The sequence below is a fragment of the Lissotriton vulgaris genome, chromosome 8, assembly GCF_964263255.1.
Source record: "Lissotriton vulgaris chromosome 8, aLisVul1.2, whole genome shotgun sequence".
Lineage (NCBI taxonomy): Eukaryota > Metazoa > Chordata > Amphibia > Caudata > Salamandridae > Lissotriton > Lissotriton vulgaris.
Window position 1 is genome coordinate 573,763,919 of NC_141696.1, and position 24,536 is coordinate 573,788,454.

Below are 24,536 nucleotides of genomic sequence, written 5' to 3' on the forward strand. Positions count from 1 at the left end.
AGGGGGACAACCTGCCACCTGCACATGTGCATCATGCACCTGGGGAGACTCCTGCTGAAGGACACAGGCGCTGTAACAACATCACACTGAACTATTTCTAGTGCACCCATACCCCTCACACAACACTGCACTCATGCATGCCACATGAATTAATGACATGAGGAAGATTTGTGTTCAAAATAAATTCCTATTCTTATGTTCAACAAGCTCTAGATGTGCTTTAAATTATCAAAAAATATACCAACTGTATCGCGTCATACAGGTTCTTGTATCCAGAGCAGGTGTGCATGGTTACATCACCATGGCACTGCTGGTAATGTTCAGTCAGTCACTGACGCCTCCTGCTGGACGCACCCGGTCGCCTCGTTGGGAGTGTCCGGCCGTAATGCTGCACTGGGCCTGGCACTGCGGCGCCGTTCTGGTAGCACCGGCACGGACAGGCTGCTCAGGCTCGATGTGCCCTCACTGGCATCATCACCTTCCCCCTTGCATGGCCATGGCCACATACCTGTTGATTCTCAACTGCGGTGGTAACCTGCTCCAGGGCCCTTGCTATATCTTGGCAGCATTTTACCATTTGTAGCTGTATGGCCAGTGACCTGCGCGACAGTTGTAATGTGGCGTTCCCAATCAGGTGGTTCGACCGGGTATAGGCAGATTGCCGGGTCAGCAGCTGACGGTGGCGTCGGCGGGTGATGTCCTGCTGCGCCACAATCAGTTGATTGTTTTCTTTCACTGCAGCCGTTAGCTCCTGCACACTTTCTGTCAGTTGGTTTATATTGCGTGCAGTTTTTTACAGCTGCAGCTGAATGGCTGCCATGTGCTGTGCCTGCTTGCGGTGCACAGCTAGCATCCGTGCTTCAATTCCTAGCCCTAGATTTTGGGCCTGATGCTCCCAGTCTGGTCATGTGGCCACGGTGCGCTGCTGCCTCAACCGGCCGCTTGCCTGGGACCTCACAGTGGCTGTGCGGCGTGTCTGCCTCCTGGGTGGTGGTTGGGTCTGATCCACTGCCATGCGTGATGCATGGGGTCGTTGAACTCCTCCTGTGGCTGTAGTGGTGGCCCTGTGAGTTTGGGAAGGGGCTGGGACTGTTGCAGGTGCTGGTGCATGTGACGGTCCAGGTGCTGCGGCTTTATGGCTCTCTCCCTACATCTCATCTTAAGTCTCCACGATATGGAGTGCCTCGCTATCTGAGGTCTCAGCATCTGCAGCACCTGTGATGTGAATGAGTGCATGATTAATTATATGATTCTGGCACCTCGGATGTAGCAACATGCATTCAGGCTTGCATTCCCTGACTGGCTTTAGGGGTATGTTTTCCTTGACAGTTCTGGCTGTGTGTGGCTATCAGGGCACAATGTAACACTACAGGTCCCACAATGCAATTGGGCGTTTCTGATGGGCAGGGACTGCATTACTGGGGTTACCAAATGGCTAGCTCTGGGGGCATGGGCATTGTTAGGGGACGGGGTTGCAGTTGCATGGCTCCTACCTTGTGATGGGTGTGTGGCTCGGAAGGTGTCCAGCTGAGTGACCCCCACGCAGGCTGCAGGGTTGATGGTGTCCTCAACCAAGTCCTCCAGTGGTGTGTTTGTGGGAACTGTGGAGTCTCCTGCTCCCGTGGCCACTCTCTTCACCAGCCTCTCCGCAATGCACTCCTTGGCACGGCCTCTGAGGTCGTACCACATATTCTTGAGGTCATCGATTGACCGCTGTGTCACTCCTACGGTGTTGACCTTTGCCCTGATGCGCAGCCAGATGCGCCTTTTGTCAGCCTCGGGCACCTTCCTGGAAAGCTGTCCAAAAAGCTTGTCATGGTCCCTGCTGACTCCCTCAATCAAGTACTCCAGCTCTTGTTCGGAGAACTTGATTTTCCTCTTCCTGCCAGTTTCACTGGATCCTGCTGCATCCTGGGACATTGTGGTTTCAGTGTATGTCCTGTCTTGGGACTGCAGGGTGTGTCTCCTGGAGCTCAGTGCTGTGCCTCCTCCTCTATCCAACTCTGTGTTCCAAATGAGTCATGGAGCTGCCTACTTCCTGGTTGTGATGTCATCATTGTGCTCAAAATGGGACTTCCCGTTTTTTATCAAAAATACTTATACACCTATATCGACATTACACACCAGCACATATCCTATTCACATATGAAGTTATCCTACTCACTTATGCAAACAATGGATCATACTTACATACTTACTTAGCTACATACTTAAAAAAACACCACTTCATCTATTCATTTAGATAGTAAGTCAAACTTAGTGTTTTATAAAATCATTATTACAAGTATACAATTTCCCATACAGTGACTCACACAATCATTGAGTCTTATGTATACTTATTTATACACAACAACTGACACATACACTGGCTTTTATTTTTCAAGTTTGTTGGACATGTACCATTGAGAAATATATTTGCTCATCACCACACCCATAAAGATATTCAGTCACCCAAACAACTGTTAGAACATGTAGTTTTAACTTCATATATCTACTGAATCAACTATTCACACATCTTTGGCCAGTCACACACCCCCCACCGAACCACACACACATTCACTCTCCCATACAAATACTCAGTTAACTAATCAATAACTAATATAGACTTTCACATAGCTAGTAACCAAATGGAGAACCAGTTTACAGAACAACTGACAAAGTGACATAGATATTCACACAGTTTAATCACTATTCACTATATTTAGTGAGACACTATAAATTGGTCAAGTAAACAGTCAATTATACTGCTACTAAATCCTCCATCCAAATATTTATTTTTATATATCCACTCATTCTTCAATGCAAATTGCTATATATATAATGCATATTTAAATAACGAAGAAAACCACATTCACTGGATGATGTCATTAGTTATGTCATTTGAGGTGTCACCAGTGATGTCACTGACCATGTCATTAATGATGTAATATGTGACATCATCAGCAGTGGATTGCGGGTGCGCGAAATATAGTTAGTACAACTAACTATATAGGAGCAATTTCAATGGTTTTGTATGAGTGAAATGTCCAGCTAACTATAACACCCCTAAAACTTATAGTTTTTTGAGTTAATTTCAAAGGTTTTTTAAATGCTAATTCCTAACTATAAAAGGCCTGAAACCTATGGTTTTTTCAGTGAATTTGCAAGGTTTTTTAAATGCTAATTCCTAACTATATAAGGCCTGAAACCTATGGGTTTTTCAGTGTATATATATATATATATATATATATATATTCCAATTTTTACAATCGCTCCTAAGCAACAGCGCACCCAGAAGCTGGTTTTGCAGATGATTTTATTCTCAGGTCACGCTACGCATTTCGACACTGCCTAGTGTCTTGACACTTTTGAGATTGTGCACCCATCCAGGTATATTAACTCATCTGCCACTACAACACCCAGGTTGCCTCACGCTGATTCTAAAACGGAACTTTCCATCCAGTGGCGTGACAATAATGGACTATTTAACATCCTGGGCGGTGTCAGAACATGCACTGCTCTGACCGTCATCGCCTTTGAACAATAAGTTTTCTACTTCCAAATGCGTCAGGCGTATGTATGAAGGTTCAGCTTTGAATGGATTTGGCAGTGCGTGGTATCATTCAAACCTAATAAAGGCCTGTGATCTCATGCTGCTTTTGAATGCTCTTCATTCGGTGGGTAACCTTTGAGCATGATATATATATATATATATATATATATATATATATTACCTACTGGCGGTCGCCAGTAGGTATATATAGTTAGGATTTTTTCTCTATGGGATTTTTGAAAATTCTATGTCTAATAACTTTGGCGTTTGTGGACGGAATTGGCTGACATTTTCAGGAAAATGGAAAATTTTGTTTCTGAGCAGCCCCTGAAAATTTGAGGGGGTTTCGTCAAGGGGGGGCCAAGAAAAAAGGGGGTCCCAAAACGCGTTTTTCCCATGTTAATTTCCATAGGGCGGTTGGCCTCACTTTTAGCTCGAACGGCTGAATGGATTTGCACGAAACTTGGCAAAATTGTAGGGACTGTTAGCCCGATGCGCCTTTGCTAGGTCTCAATATATGTGCTCCAGTGGATTTTGATAAATTAACGTTCAAAAAAATATATATATCTGTAACAGTGCTCCGGGTAGCGCTCCGGTTCGCGTACCTGACGCGTAATGGAACTTCGCGAAGTGAAGCTGATTGGCTCTCCGGTGTCTGTCAACATTCTAAACAGTCCGGAGCGGCTGCCATCTTGTCTCTGGGTAGGATCGAGAGACAAGAGGAGGCCAAAACAAAGGGGGAAATGACCATAAGGGGGCATAGTAGATCCTCCCTAACCCCCTAGGTTTGATGTGGAGGCTTTAAAAGGGCCACGCGGGGCAAAAAAAAAAAAAAAATTTGTTTGCATGGGGTGCGCCCGGTACGCGCACCGGAAAGCGGTCTGGGGAGCGTACTATGAGGAAACAAGAAGGATAGACTTTTTAAATATTGTATGTTTATTGATTGTTCGTTTTGTTGTTTTTTTTTGTTTTTTTATTTAAGTAGCAATATGTAGGTACCAATGCAGAGTCAAAAAATTAATATACACCGTCTCCTTTGTAGATATCTTACATGTTGTTTCAGAAGTTATTGTGGAATATGGAATTCATACCATAGTGTGTCAGGAAAGTAAAAACAATATGGAGGCAGGAGATGATAAAGAGATGTTAAATACACATTGGAGATAATATAGTTGGAGAAAGGAAGTAACTATGAGCAAAATTATTGTGTAACATAAAAAAGTTGCACAGTATACTATAAGTCTGACTTTACATTATAATCAATTTGGGACTAGTTTATAAATTACATATAAAAATGATTAAAGACTCGAACAATTTTTGATTATTAAATATAAATGTATTTTTCTGATTCTTTTTCAAAATTTAATAGACTGTCTAACATTTGACTGTCCGAAATGTCCTCTTGTTGAGTGAACATAACTTCCCACATTTTATCGTCCTCATAATGAAGTAACAAATCCACAGATTCTACACATTGTAGAAGTTCTTGGTCTCGTGATTCGTCCATGAATTCCAAGTCAATGCGTTCAATGATTTCCTCATTGTTCATCTCTAGGGGAATTTCAAAGGAAACGTTCTGTTCTCCTTCCATTTTTGTGCTGAAATTTGCATAGAAAATAAATATATCAGTAGAGATAGGGCAATGTTGGGTTTAAGTTCAGACAGGTACTTGTGAGTTTATAACAGAGAAGTTATCTATGGGCACTGTATGGTTTCAGGCGTGAAGTAGTACTATTAAAAAGTGCCTGCGAAAAAGCCTAAGTAAATTCATAATTATAACACAGAAACGTAAATCAATCCATAATTATAATAAACAAGAATTTCTCAATGTCTAACTCTTACAGAGGGATAGTATATAACTATCTGAAAATGTTTTCCAAATTAATTTAAATTATATAACATAGTTCTCCGGTCAAATTTATAAAATAACATCTTACCTTTTAAAAACAAGTTTAAGTTGTCAGTGAAAATGTTCTTGCAATGTACTTCAGGAAGTAGTAGTCAAAATGGCTGTGTTTTTCTCTCTTTCTTTATATATATTCAGGTACATAATCAATCAAATGTCAGGTAAAAAAAGTAAAAATGAAAGTAACATTTTAATTAGTTGTCAATTCCAACACTTCAGATGTGTTTTGTGAAGTAATTTACCTCAGGGAATTTAGAGAGGTCTACATGCTAAATGGCTAAATGGAATTCCAACCAAATTTGTGAAAATGGTAGGGATTGGTATGTAGTATTAGCTAATGTATATTTGGTGAAAGTGTCTCCAGTGGTTTTTCTGTAAATTACTTTCCCACCTTTTTTAAGCGAGCGCTTCTCAGTGTGTGCCCCTGTACGAGAACATGCAGCGTTATGGGAGTCCTCCATTTTGTGTTTCGGTAGAATTGAGATACAAGATGGAGGGTAAATAATGTTCAGAATGGGTAGAAGGGGGCACAGTAGACGTATCCTGACCCCCTAGGTTTTCTGAGGGTGGCTGAGGAGTCCCATATGTGCGAGAAAAAAAAAATTTCGCGCCTCGGTTCGCGCTCCGGAACACTTCCGGGTGCGCTAACGCGGCGCGTCATAAGATGCATTACGCGACAACGCGATACGTCGCGCTTACGCGACGCGTCACAATGTTGTTTTCTAACGCGGCAGTTGCACAAAAAGAACGTTTACCGGTTCGCGGACCGAGTCGCGGCATCAAATTGAGGTAACACTAAGCTACCCGGTTCACCGACCGGGAGCGAAAGAAAAAAAAATAATAAAAAAAAAATACATACAATAGAGGCCAACCTAATTAGACTAAAGAATGTCTTTAAAAGGGCCCTGCGGGGCAAATAAAAATAAAAATAAATGTTGTTTTCTTTGTGTGGGGTGCACAACACATTCACATTGAGATAGGCATGACAGGTTACAAAGGGGACAAAAGTCTGCACTACCTATCCTTCTCTATCTGCAAAAACTAAACAGAGTATTGCGACTCTGTGCTTATTTGTTAATAGAGAATCACCCTGAGAGAACAAATTCCGAACAATCATAGGCTATTGGCAGTGGGCAGAGAGGCCATGACACACAAAATGGCTGTTACTTACGTGCATGATGGGGCCTAAAAGGGACTAGATGGCTTGGCCACTGTTTTGCGACTTTCACTTTACTTTCAACAGTGGCTGTGGTGAACATAAATGAAAGCCGCTTATGTATACCTAATTTTAGTCATTTTCCACAAAAAAGCTTTTGATATTTGCTATTAAAAAACCATTGAAATTCACTGAAAAAACCATAGGTTATAGACCATATATAGTTAGGAATTAACATTTACAAAACCTTGAAAATTCACTGAAAAAACCATAGGTTTTAGAACATATATAGTTAGGAATTAGCATTTACAAAACCTTGAAAATTAACTGAAAAAAACATAGGTTATAGACCATATATAGTTAGGAATTCGCATTTACAAAACCTTATTTTACTCACACAAAACCATTGAAATTCCATATATAGTTAGTTGCACTAACTATATATCGCGCACCCGCAATCCACTGCTGATGATGTCACATATTACATCATTCATGACGTGGTCAGTGACATCACTGATGACATCACTGATGACATCTCAAATGACATCACTGATGACATCACTGATGACATCTCAAATGACATCACTGATGACATCTCAAATGACATCACTGATGACATCTCATTTGACATTACTGATCACATCACTGATGATATTATTCATGTGATAATACGATGAACCTCTTCAGACTCAAATATAACCTTAGATACAATCAGTGTAAACAGACACTCACAGACTGACATTCATCCATGGAGTTACTCACACACCTAGTCAGTCATGCAAAGAATCAATCACACCTCCATTTCCTCAACTATACAGTTATACAAACCTTACTTATTCAAACCTATACTAACACATATTTACTCTCTTAAACAATCCCTGATACAAGTTCACAATGATCCATACAGCCACTCACACATTCACTGGCTCTTATGCACAGTTATTTATATATGTCAACTCTCACATGTACTGTGTTTTACATATGTACTTACTTTGACATGTAGCACTGAGATATCCATTCACTCACCAATACACTCATGCACACAGTCAACCGCCCATACAGCTGTTTCCACATGCACTTTTGAAACCATACATCTAGTGAATCAACTGTTCACACATCTATGCACAGAGTCATACACCTCCCAGCCACCCACACACACACTCAGTCTCCCATACAAATACCTGGGCAACCAATCAATAACCCAAATAGTTACTCATATAGCTACTTATCAACACATGCAACAGTTTACAGAACAACAGACATAATGATGCACAAATTAAGACAGTTTAGTCACTAACCCATGCACTCAGTGAGACACGTTTAATCACTCACTCATACAGTCAGTCATGCACCTACTAAATCCTTCATCCAGACACTTATACATCCACTCATAGAAACATACAGTCACTGGATGTTGTCATCAGTGATGTCATCAGTGATGTCATTTGAGATGTCATCAGTGATGTCATCAGTGATGTCATCAGTGATGTCACTGACAATGTCATGTATGATGTAATATGTGACATCATCAGCATTTTTTTTTTCCACAAAAAAAACATAGGTTTCAGGGACGTTATAGTTAGAAATGATTATTTAAAAAACCTTAAAAATTCACTGAAAAAAACACAGATTTCATGGATGTTATAGTTAGAAATGATTATTTAAAAAACCTTAAAAATTCACTGAAAAAAACACAGATTTCATGGATGTTATAGTTAGTTGGACATTTCACTCGTACAAAACCAGAGAAATTTGTCTGTTATAGTTAGTTGAGCTAACTATAACTCGAGCCCCGCAATGCATTGCTGATGATGTCACATATTACATCACTCATGACATGGTCAGTGACATCACTGATGTTGACACAAGAATGGGCAGAGGCAATTATAAAGTTGATTGTCGACTCACGATTGTCACGGAGGAAAGTGTTTTCCAAGCCACCTCCAGCTCGTTCTCTTTTATTACATATTTCTAGATTCCAAGTGGTCAGCAATCTATGCAGTCTGTTTTCAAGGTCATTGTGCACAAAGTGCACCATTGGATTCACCTGTATATCTTCTAAACAGCAAACCAAGTCTGATAGATGGAGGCATACTTGAGCATTAAAATCCCCTACCCAGAGAATATTAATGTCCTTAGCTGGCAATACCCTTATGAATTTTATGAACTCTTTCTCGAGGAAGTCTACAGTTGACGTCATGCTACCTCAGAAATTATTGTTGTAATAATTTATCATAAGGCATACCTGCGGGCATTCTGCTCTAAAAGCTAAGAGTTGAAAATTAGGGGATGGATGATCAAAGCTTATGATCTTAACATTTAAAGTGTTTGAGATTAGGGTGAGCAAACCTCCTTTTGCTCTGTCAGCCGGGGACGAGACGGCGCTGGATTGAAAAGAACAATAGCCATTAATTGAAATGGGATATGTTGTCCATGTTTCCTGGAGGTAGATAATGTCTCTACCCTTCCTCATTAAAGCCCACTCTGGTAAAGCCTTCTTATTAGGAATACCCGCCACTTTCCATGTGGCTATTTGCAGCATGTGCTTTTGGGATTCCATTCTTTCCACAGAGACTAATGTATCTATACTGCTAAATTGTTCTGGATCACCTGCTACATTGCCAGTGTAACCTCCCACTACTGATTCAATCTGGGTCATACAAGTCAGTTCCTCTGGAATGTTAAAGAACTCTCTAGGGCTGTTGACATTTACTAGTGTACCATCATTAGGTAGTCAATCACAGGCCTCTTAATCAGCCAAAGGCGAAAATCTATTCGACAACTCATACATTCTCTCTGATCTATAATGGGTTAAAATATCCTGTGTTGCAGATGGTAAAGGGTCTAAGGGTTGTTTTGACATTCTCCAATTGTTAGCTTCTTGATACTGACACAGTGTGGGTCGTGATGGGGTCTGAAAAATTATGATAAGTGGGAGACAGTCATTTTTGAATTAGAACCACCAATAAGTTTCTTACCACAAGCTGGTTATTAAAATTCACAACCTCATTGTCTCGGCTTGTTACTTTAGGGAAAGACCCCACCCAGTTTACCCAACTTTACCATAATAATGTGTGTATCTAGTCTAGTTCCCCATAGGCCAAGCTCTTTGGCTTGGGAGCTAAACCAATAAAAGATTTGAGCCATTAGTTGTTCAGTTGATTCTCTCTGAACCCTATTCAACGGGGGCACATCAACTAGAACCAGAACATATGGAAGGGCTGCCATAGGAAGATCTAGAGTGTGGAGCTCCTTCAGACCTGTGTCGGGGGGCTCCAGACTGTATCCTGTCCCCCCGTGCTGGTCTTTCACTTAGGCTTGTTGGATCATGGCGGTCCTATGGTCTCAATCCACCTTCTATTTAGGTGTTGTTGATGCCCTGAATTATGCTATGCACGTGCGCCTCCAGCAAAGTAGGCAGAGTGGGTAAATATCTGTGGGGGGCTTGGAATAAGGTGTAAAGTATTTTGTGATATTGCAAGGTTTGGGAGAGTGGTATGAACTCTCCTAGTTATTTCCTCTTGACCCCACCTACCAGATTTGTCAACACCCCTGTGGTTAATTCAGATGGTAAAGGTTGGTCCACCGTCATGGAGCTGCGATTGATTACATCCCTTTTAATGAGGGGCACTAGTTTCTCCTCAATTCTTCCCAATTTACTGTTTAATGGCTCTAACAGACTAAGGACCACTTTTTCCAATTTTGCTAACAAAACCTCTTCGGTGCCCACCCCCGAGTCCACACCTAAGTCCGATGAGCCTGCACATCCTGGGCCGAAACTGGTACTTGTTTTTTCGTTCTTTGTGCTCTCTGTAATCTTGGGGTCTGGATCTGTTTCCCATCGGGTCTTTTTCTTTTTACAGCAGGTTCAATAACTGAGTTATTTGAAAGCGGGATGTAGAGGGAGCCAAGCGGAACAATGTATTAGGGGGATACAGGTGCAGTCACAGAGTGGTGAGCGATAGCATATGAATCTTCACCCTCAAAATCTAATAGCTGTTGGAGTGAGAGTAAAGGGGGTTGCAACATATGACAGAGCGCCTTCATTCCTCTACGGAGAGACAAACTAATCTTTGTAAACAAACAAGCTAGGTAAAACTTTTGGTTTCTTCAATAGATATGTTTTGTCCATTTTGTCAATGTCACTGGGCTTCACATATTGATGGAGTGATTTACTTATCTTCATTTTTGGTTTCGCCTGCTCGGCACTTGTGCTGTACTTGTGAAATCTAATATATCTATATATATATAAAAACGAAAGTATGTCTGTCCGTCTGTTTGTCCTTTATGCATTACTACACCATTCATCCGATCGCCATGAATCTTTGGGAAGTTGTTGAGTACACTCCCGAGACGGTTTCTGTCAAAAAAATCTTTTTTATATCGGCCCCCCAGGGCCCTCATAATCTTTCGAATACTGAAATTGACAGCAAATTTGCGAGCATTGTCGACAGTTATGAACCCCAAACGACAATCGATTGGTCAATCTACATCAGAAGTATGAAAGAAAAAGACATTACGAGCTTCAGAAACAGACGAGCAATGGGAAGCAAGATTAGAAGCTGTTCGAATACAAAGTGCTCAAGCCCGTAATTCTCAAACGAAGGAGCAACGAGAATCAAGCTTGGAAGCCGATCGAGTACGTACTGCTCAAGCCCGTTCTTCTCAAACGAACAAGCAATGAGAATCAAGATTGGAAACAGATCGATTACGCACTGCTCAAGCCCGCTCGAATGAAACAGGAGAGCAGCGAGAATCAAGATTGGAAAATTATCAATTACGCACTGCTCAAGCCCGCTCGAATGAAACAGGAGATCAAGCAGAATCAAGATTGGAAGCCAATCGAGGACGCACTGCTCAAGCCACACTTAGAAATGTTTTCAAAAATAAAATGAATACGCCTCAATAACAATGACACAATGTAAATTTAATGTTATCATAGCGAGTTTCCTTGAATGTCCTTTCTTCTGAGATCGCAACAATGAGCAACGGGTAAGCTAGTATAATATAAATCTTAAAAGGGACCGACATTCCGCCCCTACTTTTCATCTGTTCATGTGCTTGCTAAGTATGGGCGAATTTTGCGAATCTCGCGTTCGCGAATTTTGCGGATTTGCAAACTCGCAATCCGCAAAATCCGCGAATTCCCGCAAATTTGCGGATTTTTTTTTTTTATGTTCGCACGGGTTTCTGCAAGTTCGCGAGGGTTTTGTACAATTTCGCAAATTGCGAAATTGTACAAAACGCGTGCGAACTTGCAGAAACCCGTGTGAACACAATGTGCCCAGTAGGGTATGTGCCTCTTGTGTGAATAAAAGGTCAGAGAAAGATCAGTTCATCAGATGAAGAGAAAGAAGCTCCTGGTCACAGGAACAGCACGGGTATTGTGCTCGTGAAAGTCAAGGATGCAAAGCCTATCCAGCATCACAGCTGATTTTCCAGGGTAGATTTGGGAAGAAGGCACACCTGTCCAGCCTCGACGACGCTCACAATTGTTTTTGGGCTAATGAATGAGTCACTGAATTTGAGCATCAACTAGTTCGAGCGACCATGTGTGTGTTACTATGCAATCGCCCCGAAGGGCGCAGGGGTCCCTTGAGTGAGCTGCAGACCTGTGCCCAGCCATGCAACTATTTTACAATGGCGCCAGCAAGCTGCCAGCGCCGTTGTAAAATAGTTACAAAGTTATCTTGCACAGGAAGCACTTAGATAAAATAAAGCAGCACCTGCTTCGTTTTATCTAGTGGTTCCTGTGCAAGCTAACTTTGTAACTATTTTACAACGGCGCTGGCAGCTTGCTGGCGCCATTGCAAAATAGTTGCATGAGTGGGGGTTCAACTTTTGAACCCGTTACGTTCGCGGATTTTTTTTTTGCGGATTTTGCGGGAAATCCGCAAAATTCGCGGATTGCGGATTTCACAAAAATCCGCAAAATCCGCGAGCGTAACGGATTTCCCGCTCACACTTAGTGCTTGCCACTTACTTTTCCTCATTTTTGGCTTTTCAAACTCACTCAGCTGACAGCTGTAAATCATGTCCTTATCTTGTTTGTATTTCTCTTTGTTGGTTACACTTTTCCACATGCACTCATTGAGAATGCATGTGTCTGCAGGTCCTCAACCCTCGCCGTCCTCGTGCACTGTCTGTTTTTCCCCAACCCCCCTCCTCCCATGTGTGCTCTTTAATCTCACTCCCCTTGTCTTTCTTTAATCTTTGTCGCCACTTCTCCGTGTCATTCTTTAATCACTGCTGCATGTTTTCTTCCCAACCTGCTTCCTCCCTTGTGTGTTGTTTAATCACTGGTTGCAGATGCAGCCAGTGTGGAAGTGCAGAGAAGCCCACCTGCTTGAATTGGTATCCCAGTGCCGCCTACATGAAGATCTGCCTGTTTTCTTAAACTCATGCCTCTCAAATACACAATAGAAGGGGCCTGCAGGTCACTAAGTGAATAATTACTGGCAACATCAGGTTAGTGCTTGCGTGTCGAGATGGGCGACCATGTAACTACTCTGTGCCTGCTGAAACAAGCATTGCACCGCAGACCATGCCAAGATTACCAGCATGAACTCTGCGTCTGCAGAGCAGTAGTGAGACCTGGTGCGACACAGCCGTTTTCAGTTCTAGTTTGCAGCCCACCCTGGCGTGCTTGCCTGGGTTAAGTGCCTCCTCAACTTTCAGGACCTACTGAGCTGGCCTGAGTTCAGTGTTGTTTAATCCTTACTTCCTCCTGTGTTTTTCTTTAATCATTGCCCCACCTCCTCCTGCGTTACTCTTGAATTGCTGGCCACAAGAATTAACGGTCAAACAGAAGATCATACCGGGGAGTGGGGAAACAATTTAAAAAACGCAAGATGGGACAGCTACATCTGCCAGCCAGCAGTAGATATTTTGTCCCACATTGTCCAGAATGTGTTTGCTGTTTTATTTATCTACTAACATTCCAACTCTGCTTCCATATGCCTACACCTCTGGGCCTCAACAGTTTTTAGTAATCTGAGTAGAGCTATTATTCCTCCTGATCCTGCATCTACCCTGCTCTGAATATTTGATCTGCGCTTGTGTGCTGCCACATGCACCACAAGGGGTCCTGAATTAATGTAGGTGGCGCTCAAGGCCCATAGTGGGGCCAGCAGCTTTCAACACCTCTAATGGAAAAGGTGGCTCTGTGGGACAAATGAAAGGAAACCACCGGTACATCCAACAGTTGTAATTAGAGTTATTGTGACCTACAGCCACACCCTTAGAATCACCGGAAAACATGGACTAGTGGTGAAGATCCAATCCTACCTGTATCACTACAACAAATGGTTTGATCATGTGCAACTCTAGCCTTCGCTGCTCTGTTCTTCTACATATAGCTGTAGAGTGCAGTTCAATCTAAATGGGGTTCCTTACGTTCCTATAGCTATGCAAATTTGGGGCATTTTACACTTTGCAATTAAACTTTTATTAAGCGAGTAAGAGAGACCGGGACTTAATGAAATATTTAAAAAGTTGCCTGAAAATAAGTCTGTCATCAGTTTTTGTGGGCCATCATTCTAAGAGCTCTAGCTCAGGGGTTAATGTCCAGTGAACATTGGCAGTGCCCAAACACCACTCTTCCCTGACATCCTCTTTAGTAGCCAGGATATTAATACGCAAATTGATCGAAGCATCAGATTCACTAACCTGTTCACAATGGACACAGGTTGGCACTAATACTGGTGACCTCAGAAGTGACGTCAAGATAAGAAATCAGCAGAACGCCAACTACTTTGTGGACATCAGCAAGGAAAGCAGAAAAACAAGCATTGGTGAAGCCAGTAGGTTTCATCAATACATATTCTATTGACTTTGTCTATGTATTTTCTTACATGTTACACAGCAGTTACTCTGTCCCACATGTAAAAAAGCATTTGCAAAGCCAATAAATTCCACGTAGGTGAAACCTATTGGCTTTACCAATGCGTTTTACAATTTGTGATCGGCATACATGGAAGTCTCACTTCAGTCTTTTGTTTTTGGAGCTCTTGTCCCTAATTTGGGTATTTCTTCCAATACGGAATGGATTCATAAAGTAAAGAATCATACAATGAAGCAATAGAATTATATTTTAACACAAAATAGTTCACATATTATCAAAAGTAAATGCAAACAGGGAAACCATCACTTTAACGTGACATAAAGTAATGTGAACTAAAGAAGTAAAGAAACATTGACAATGGCCATGTAATATCCACTATTGCCATATGTAAACTTTTATAGAAAAATTAATTTCAATGAAGTTATGAAGTGAAGGTATAAATAGGTGAAATTATTTCAAGTACATTTTATTTCGTATGGTTACACTTGCATTAAGACCATTAAAAGACAAACCGTCAGTGTCAGACTTACATCTCTCAAAGATATATTTCTATTACGAAGAAGTTTCACCAGTGAAACCTCCTTAAATATGATATTGTGGCTGGTAAGATTTCAGAATAGCACACCTCAAGATATGGCCAATCAAAATGTTTCACTACTACCACGAGAGGAAAATCTTCTAAAAAAGCCCCTGTGCTGGGCTGTCGATAAGAAACATTTACCAAAAGCCTCAACATTTGCTGGTAGCTGGACACCAGGATAAAATCAATCGAAAGCTGCTCTACATTTATTTGTAGATCCTATATCACATAAGCCTTCAATTGGTTAGGTGTGATTTTATTAGCATGTTAAGTTCAGCAAGTTTAATTAAACGATATAACCTTGTCAAAAATATTGCTCTTTAAATTTAGATTCAAGAAGTTTACATATCAACCAAAAAGCATTTGTTTAGTTTTTCGAGATCGTGTATTTTTTTTAAAAATGTGAATAATAGTTTTTGTAGGTTTGTGCTAAGTTATTTTCCTGTAAAACCAGCAATATGCAGTTGGCATGCCCTACAATGTGTCTTGTTCTGTTTCAGGGAAATTTGTGTGTGGAAAGATTTATGAAAGAAATGAAGAAAAATCAAGAAATGTACGTAGTCATTTTAAAGACAGGGCCAAAAATGACGACCCTAATCCACTTGACCAAGACCGGCAAAAGAAGACAATGGACTGCAAACCCGGCGAGTGTCCGTGGGAGGTAAACGATTGTTATTATTTGTATCTTTAGGCAACTTGTATGACATATATGGCTTCAAAATGAATGCATGTAATAGGTTCAAACAGAGTTCATGTCCTGCGCAGGGCTGTAATCAAAGAGCTGCATGCTAACTGCATATTATAGGTTATAAAGTTATGTTTTTTTCCTTAGCCATTCATTATCCTAATATTGCTAAAAAGGGTTTGTTGGTCTAGAAATACATTGGCATTAGTAAAGCCAACTGAAACCACTGTGACACGTTTTAAATCCTGAGTTTCAGCTTCTCCAGAACAAACACACTTAAAATATACTGCCCAATTGTATGGGTGGTGCTAGGCCTGGCACCATTGGTGTGGGTCTCCCTTCAATTGTTTGCCTTTACCTCCTGTGTTTTGCTGTGTGTTGGACTCTATTTCTCCTGGTCTAGATGCTTTGAGCACTTTGCCACTGCTGTTCAGTGCCAAAGTGCAAGTGCTCCCTTTGTAAAGTATTGTTTTGGATTAGTGATTCCATGATTGGCTTATTTGTTTTACTTGTCAGACCCTAGTACATAACATAACATTTGTATTTGTAAAGCGCACAATTACCCTTAGGCCTCTTGGCGCTGAATAACAGATGTTTACTGTTACCCAACAGTACTCATTGATTTACAGGCCCAGTGAAATATGTGTGCCCAGGGCCTGTACATCAAATGCTGATGGTGGACTTGCAGTGCTGATTGTGCCACCCACAGAAGCAGCTTGTAAAATGTGACTCAGGCCTGCCATTGCAGAGCCTGTGTGCAGTCTGGAACTGCTATGTCGACTTCGCAAGTGCACATAATTGCCAGTCCCTAACCCTTCCCTTTTCTACATATTATTCACCTTTAAGGTAGGCCCAAGGTGCCCCTGAGGGCAGGGTGCATTGTATGTGAAACGTAAGACATGCCCTGATGTGTGTGGCATGTCCTGATAGTGAAATACTGCCAATTTTGTTTTTCACTATTGCAAGACTATCTGTTCCCGTAGGTCAGAATGAGGGGTTTGTTTATAACATCTTATAAACATAACAAAAAGCAACAGATAGAAGGTTTTCAACTTGCGCTCAACTGTCAAAAGTACAGAGGAAAGTTATTAGAGCTGCTACAAGGGATAATAGTGACATCTATCTAGCGTCATAATTAATGTAGTAAACCACATTTACAATGTTATATACAATATATCCCGAGCATAACTTGAATTGTGTACAAAGCAGTTGTTGAATAAAGTAACGTATTCCAAAATCGGTGTCAATCTTCTTCTTTAATGTTCTTTTCAAACATCAAGCATCTCTTTGGATCACTAGCCAACACGTGTTTCGTCTATTTACAGCAGTTTGTGCAATTAGACTTCATCAGGGCAGTCTATTTGTTTACGTAGTTGGTATTGCCGTACGCCGTACTCGTGCTGCTATTGTGATTCCAAACATCCGAAATAATACGGATGTGGAAGTTGGACCAGCCCTGACGTGGGTCGTGCTTATTATTACTAAGAAAGGTGCTACTTCTTTGATTGACTCGATCGGTTTTCAAAGTTTTTAAGCTTATAGACAACGTCACTTTAAACAACAAGCCAGTGGCAATACTCAACCTTTACATGGCAACACAACGCATTATGACCTGGAATATCTTGGGCTTACGCACTCCATCTCGCACGTTTGCAGTATACGCCTACCTCAAAAGGCATAGCACACAAATAGCCCTCCTCCAAGAATCTCATTTGACACATTCAGAAACAAAGTACAATGTAGATGGCGGGGCAGGTCTTTGCCACAAACAACTTGTAATAACCTTTGTGTGTATAGTCTTTATTTCGATATCACAGATCATAAAAGACAATTACAATATTTTTTTTTTTAAACACAGTACAACATATTTAAAAGTATAGATAAAAACATAAAAATTTTTGCCTCAGCGCTTAACATTATCTCTTGACATAAGACCGGAGTTAATATGAAGACAAACTTTTTTTAAAAGGGTTGTTTATAATATTACCCCCATAAAACTGCAAAAAAAAGTACAAAATGTAGAAACTGGTGCTTAACCCTTAAGGCTAGAACGAGTACAAATGCAATTCTATCAGGCTACAATTCTGTATATTCGTAGGCATAAGTTGGACATTGTTTGGAGAGCAGTACAGCGGTTAACCAATTTGTTTCATTGTTCCATTTTGACCAGATTATTATTATGCCTGACATGGCCATTCCATCTTCTTTTTACTATAAGCTCCTACTTTAGCTTGCCGCTAGCGTCTTGAGAGATTTAGCGTGTATTTTCCACAACCAACCTAAGAATTTGGCAATGGAGATCACACAGAGCTTCTTAGCGCTGTGGAGCTAGACCTGGTGCCCAAGATAGTGCATAGGGGTTTTAGCCATTTGACCCGGGGGGGGCCTTGTAGACGGGACAGACAAAAAGGATGTGAGGGATTGACTCTTCCTGCTCTATACTTAAATAGCACTTATTGTTGTTAGTAAAGTGCCATTTGTGGGTAAAGGATGTTGATGGTAATGAGCCAACCCAGAATTGAAAGAATATTCTCCTGTCAATAGGCGTGGTAATCAAATCCAATTGGCCTCGTACCTTGGACAAGGCTTATGCTCCATGAAGGAGCCGGTCAAGGAAGTATACTCTATGGTACGTGAGCTGCTTGTGGGAACCATGGACCGATAAAGCTCCTTGAGTTGCTGTTTAGATGGGAATTGGTGACCTTCAGAGTCCTCGCACAAGTGGCTCAAGCCCATCTTAACTAAGGTGCTCTTCACCTTTGGTAGCCAGCTTATCTTACAAGAGGTATCATCCTGTCTGACTAGCTTTAGTGCTTTAGCATGGTGTGATAGTTCAGGAGCAGACCATAGTCTGTGCCAGTAGGCTGTCGGTCTGAACCTTGATGTCTCCTCCAGACGATTACATCCTAGGTCATTGAAAAAGGGCTTTGATGGGGTACTTTGCGGCCTCTCACAAATTTTTCTGGGCTAAGACTAGAGGTGTTCTGTCCCATATAAAGTCACTGCTACGACTTTAGTGTTCTAGATCTGGATCACTGGACTGATGGGTTTAGTTTGTGAGGTCTTGTGTTCTCTCAATAGTGCACCAGCTATTTGGCAGTGTTTAAGGGCCGTAGTCTCAATCTGGGGCTTCCAATTTAGTTTTCTCCCAAGGGTTATCCTGTGATAAGCCCCATAGTCGGATGTGAACTGTAACACATAATTGGGGAGTATTTTGTCATTTTGGCATGTGGGTATGTGACAATAACACAGGTTTTTAACTGCAACATTCCAATATGGTGAGTTATCGTGATCAATACTAATGTTTGGCCAAACTGCATCAATACGGTCATTGAAAATAAATAAATACACTTATATGAACATCTCTAGAGTCCGGTGCCTCCTTTGTTATTCTGTGGCATTGACTCTATGAGTTAACCTGTTTATTGATTTTTGCTAGTATTTTCAAAAGTCACAGAAAATAGGTCTACACTCTAAAATATTACAGAAATTCACAGTGCGAATGTCATTTTCGAAGGATTAATAACATGACAAACTCATCCTTACGCATACACCAATAAATGTTCTCCATGTGTGAATATAAAAATTGTAAAGGAAAAAGCCTGTTGGATCAAAGTTAAATGCACTTTTGCAAACTGCACTCTGTTTTTCCATTTTCAGTCTTGTTAAATCTACCCTGTAGTGTCAATGTACTACAAAACAAAAGGTACACTTTAGATAACATGTTTTTATTTTCTTACAATGCTGCTGTTCATTTAAAATATTACTTACAATATGTTGCGTGAAAACACATAAAATAAATGAGCACTTTATCGATTCCCCAACATAAAACACACATTTCTCAAAACATTGACAGGCATACCTGCAGTCTCTGACAAATAATGAATTCTACAAATGAAACAGGATGACACTCAAAAGCTCCACATCATTGTAAAGGATACTAAAATCAATTAATAAATCACATAACATGAAAAATACCTGAGTAAGATGTGTAATATGATCCTATACTGGCATCTCTGGGATCAGGAGACATTAATTTACAAACAACTCGCTCTATGGCCCATGCTTTATATTGTCTTCAGACCACTTATTGCCAATATAGGACGATATTACACAGTTCACTTCTCTGTATTCTCTATCTCTTTGTATGTGTATTTTTATATTATTATTTTTAATGTTAACTAATATTTAATTCTATTGAAAATGCACATTTAATGTGCCTATAATTTTTGCTCCAGTGCCAAAGATCTTCACAAAAAAATTGGCATTCACTCGCACTTAGCTAAAGTCAGCTAATGTCAGGTATGCCAATTTTGCTGAAAATCCGCAGAGGAGAAAAAAGGTTTAGGGTGGGATGAAATAGTAGTGTTTTCCCATTTTAGCTTCCATAGGAAACTGTGCTGCCGCCTACAGCTCAAAACGCTGAACAGATGTATGCTAAACTTGGTATGAAAGTATAACTTTACTCAGAAAGTGTGTTCTCCTTGGCTTGGTGAAAGTCTGCCCAGTAGTGTTTAAGATAGAAGTGCTTAAAAAATGTTGCCAGTGAGCTAAAAGGGGTCACGCTTTTGTGTATCGCTGTCATTTTAAATTGTGAATCATAAAATTGTGAAACCTGTTAATCCCATTAGTTTAAAAAAAAAGTTTTTATTATATTCATATAAACCTTACAACACAAAAAAAACTGTACAGGCTTACAATAGTACTCCTCGCAAAGCAAAATAGCTGCTCGAATTATCAATAACAGTGATGATCTAAATAGTACATTAAATGGTTTAACAGTGTGTCTAAGTTAGTTACATCATTTCACACGTTAGATGATGCACTTTCACATTGTTGAGTCTGAAGGTAGTCAGTTAGAGTGATCCAGTAGTCTCTTGGCCTAGATCTAGTTGGGCACTCCTCATATGTCTGCAAGTCGTCTCTGCAGTTTGCCATATCCTGAAGTCACTGTTTAGTGCTAGGATACCTCTTGCCTCCCCATGGCATTGAAACCCTTCTTTTTGCCAATACACAAACTTTACGCTTTAGCGATTGTAAATTGTTCATCAGTCCAAGTAAACATATCTGAATTGTGCAGGCTTCTTTAGTACTCAACATGTCACTTGGCATATTACTAAATATTTCCCAGTATGTCCGGAGACGGGGGCACTGCCACACTAAATGCAGGAAATCAGCATTATCCTTACCACATCTTTGAACACGTGCGTCAGGTCGGAGTCCACATTTATGTACTTTGAGCGGTGCGGGATAAGTTTGATGCAAATACTTATAATGTATGATGGAAAAATTCCCATTGGGAGTATGCATATCAGGCAAGGAGCAGCAAGTATACCATTCCTTATCGGTAATGTGCGTTTCCAGTAGTTTGTTCCATCCAGTTCTACAAATGAAACTGAGGATGACACTCAGAAGCTCCACATCATTGTAAAGGCTACTAAAATCAATTAATAAATCACATGACATGAAAAATACATGAGTAAGATGTGTAATATGATCCTATACTGCCATCTCTGGAATCAGGAGACATTAATTTACAAACAACTCGGTCTATGGCCCATGCTTTAATATGGTCTTTAGATCACTTATTGCCAATATAGAACGATTTTACACAGTTAACTTCTCTGTATTCTCTACCTCTTTGTATGTGTATTTTTATATTATTATTTTTAATGTTAACTAATATTTAATTCTATTGAAAATGCACATTTAATGTGCCTATAAGTTTTGACCCAGTGACAAAGATCTTCACAAAAAAAATTGGCATTCACTCGCAGTTAGCTAAAGTCAGCTAATGTCAGGTATGCCAATTTTGCTGAAAATCCGCAGAAGAGAAAAAAGGTTTAGGGTTGGGTGAAATGCTAATGCTTTAGACGCATTGCCCCATATATCCTCCTGAATTAGCTTATATAGTTTCATAACTAGATGTATGTTATGGGGGTTTGTGATAAACATTTGCAGTGCTTTTAAAATAGGTGGCTTGCTAGGAAACGTGGGCTATACATTGTTAACGGCGCTCCTTAGCCTGTGATACGTAAATTTAAAGAGCAGCGTTTGATTGCTAATATAATCAAGGTCACCAGTGTCTATAAAGGTCTTCCATTTTATCAATTCCCATCCGTTGTATTAACTCCAATCCGACTTTCTCTTGAGTGACTGACAAAGCTGGATGATGTTGTAGTGACAATGCTGGCGCATATAATGGTAGTCTATGTGCCAAATTTCCCATTCGCTGCCATGCCTAGTTTGTAGTACAAATTGTATTTATTTCATGTTTGCTCACATGTGCGCATGTATGTGGCAGTATATTATGCAGTCAGATTGGATGGGCATCACCGTCTTCAACCGCCACATGCGGCAAATATCAGATCGGATGGTACTAGTCGTGCGTATATTGCGCTTGACCACATAAATAATAAAGAAGGAAATCTGGCACTTTAAAGCCGCATATTAAATAGGGCAACGTTAGTGTGCATAATTCAATGCATGCTTGTTTACCGGCCCATATAAGTCCAGGGCCGGACTGAAAACAGAAACCGACTCTGGCAAACTGCTCAGTGCCACCCCTGGGGTGAGGGGGAGTGCAGCCGAGCAGTTTGCGAGGGCCGGTTTTGGACAATTTTGTTACTGGGGGCGATATTGCTGACCCCCGTTACAAAAATGGCCCCCAAGGAGCTCAAAACTGGCCCCCACCCTAGCAGCCTACCGGGGAAACACCCAGTGCCGGCTATGGCCAGTCTGGCCCTGTATAAGTCAGGTGACAGCGGTCAGTGGTTTGCGAAACACTGTTGTCGGTGGTGCAATGGGGATGTTATTACATAAGTAAAGAAATTTGGGCAGTATGACCATTTTAACAATGGCCATTCTATCTGCTAATGAGAGCGGTAATTTAATCCCTCTCTCCACCTTCTCTTCTAATTTAATCACAGTTGTCCCATAATTCACTCGTATAACTACTTCAGGGTCCGGTGGTACCAGATTCCGAGGTATCCAATGGGAATTCCGCCTGACATGGCTGGATGGCATCTGTTAACGGAATAATTGTGGACTTGCTCCAGTTTATTTGGAGCCCCGATTATCTCCTAAATTTAATATATTCCTGTAGCAGGGGAGATAGATTAGCGATGGGGTCACGGACATACAGCACCAAGTCATCTGCATATAGGGAAATATTTAAAGGGCGTTGTGGGAATTGCAGGGCTGTATTTTTGTGGTACTGTTGTATTGTGAATGCCAGTGGCTCTAACGCTATTGCAAATAGAAGGAGTGATAGGTGGGATCCCTGTTGTGTGCCACGTGCAATTTGTATTGTATCTGAGACATATTGATTCACCCTTATTCTCGCGACTGGTGCTGTATATAATATTTTAATCCATTGCATAAAGATTGGAGGTAGTACCATTTTGTATAAAACAGTGAACAAGTATGTCCAATCGACGAAGTTGAATGCTTTAGCTGATTCTAGTAAGACAGCAGCTGCTTGCAACTCTGGGTTTAATTGATGTGATAATGCAAATAAGGTTTGACTAATATGGGCTGTAGTTCATTGGGGTATGAATCCCAACTAATCCGGTAATATAATATTAGTCATCAGTGGATGTAGTCGTTTGGCAATTAGTTCGGCTAATATTTTAGTGTCCGTGTTTATTAGTGATAATGGTCTGTTTGATTCGCAGTATTCTGGTATTTTGTCTGGTTTCAAAAGAGCTATGATCATAGCCTCTCTTAATGTGGGCGGTAGTATCTGTCTATAATGTGCATCACCATACATTTCTACAAGGTGCAGGCTATCAGGTCAACATGCTCCTTATTAAATTCACTAGTAAAGCTGTCTGGGCCTGGAGCTTTACCATTGGGCAGTGTTATAATTATTTCGGTTATCTCTTCAATCGTGATGACTTGTGAGAGATATTCCCTTTGAGCATCTGAAAACCATGCTATTGCAATGTCCGCGAAATACGCAAAAATTTCTCATGAATTAGCAGTTTCACAGGATGTGCATAATTCTCCGTAGATATTCATAAAGGCTTTTAATATCCCTCTGTGTCATAGTGTATAGGGTCTTGAAGGTCTTTAATTTTAAGTACGGTCTGTGTGGTGTGTCTATTACAGATTCTGTTTATATGGTGGTGGTATAAAATGAGGGGGTTCAATAACCAGAAGGATAGGCTTGTGGTCTGATAGTATTTTTGGCAGATGTGTAATGTCTTTCGTCCATGTGGCTACTTTCTCAGTCGCTAGCCATTAATCGATGCACAACCAGCTATTATGTATTGTCAAGGGGGGGGTGTGGCCGACAGCCGAGCATGGCGGCTGCGTTTTAGTAGAGCTCCTGACCCAGGCTCCTACATCCTGTGAAAATCCGACCACCGCTGCACCAAACCACCCAAAAAGGAACTGTCATGGCCAGCAGGATTACGGACAAGCACTCAACACTCTTGCTGGCTGATATTGAGGTGTGCCTGTACCAGGGGCCCTCCTGCTGCCCATACGAGCGAGGCGGGCCTGATGCCAGGAGTCCGCCCACTGGCTTGGGAAGGCAATGCTGGCCCTGGCAGTGAATGTCCTGCTGCGGGGGGCAGACGGCAGAAGCCCGGGGGCGGCGGAGAGGTGCTCTGGCCCCGATTGCTTACAGGAGGACAGCTAGGACTGGGTGAGGTGGCAGGCGACGGCCGAGCACTAAATATAGTCCACGGGGTTACCTCATGCGAGCCCCAGGGATGCGTTGCGGCCCTTACCGTAAGCGCGGGGAGACGAGCGCTGCACTGGACCCAGTGCACTGCGGCGGCTCCCTCCCCTACTGTGCGGATTGTTACCGCCTGCAGCCGGAACAT

The 24,536-nt window shown here is 41.3% G+C and overlaps 1 protein-coding gene across 2 annotated transcripts in view; it reads left to right on the top strand.

Moving 5' to 3' along the window:
* Positions 1 to 24,536, top strand: part of LOC147697735 (coagulation factor X-like) — a 333,359-nt gene that overhangs the window by 232,293 nt on the left and 76,530 nt on the right. For both annotated transcript variants that reach the window (XM_086934407.1, XM_086934406.1), the window contains one exon: positions 15,518 to 15,678. In XM_086934407.1, the coding sequence (XP_086790533.1) occupies positions 15,518 to 15,678 (161 nt within the window). The remainder of the gene's footprint in view (positions 1 to 15,517; positions 15,679 to 24,536) is intronic.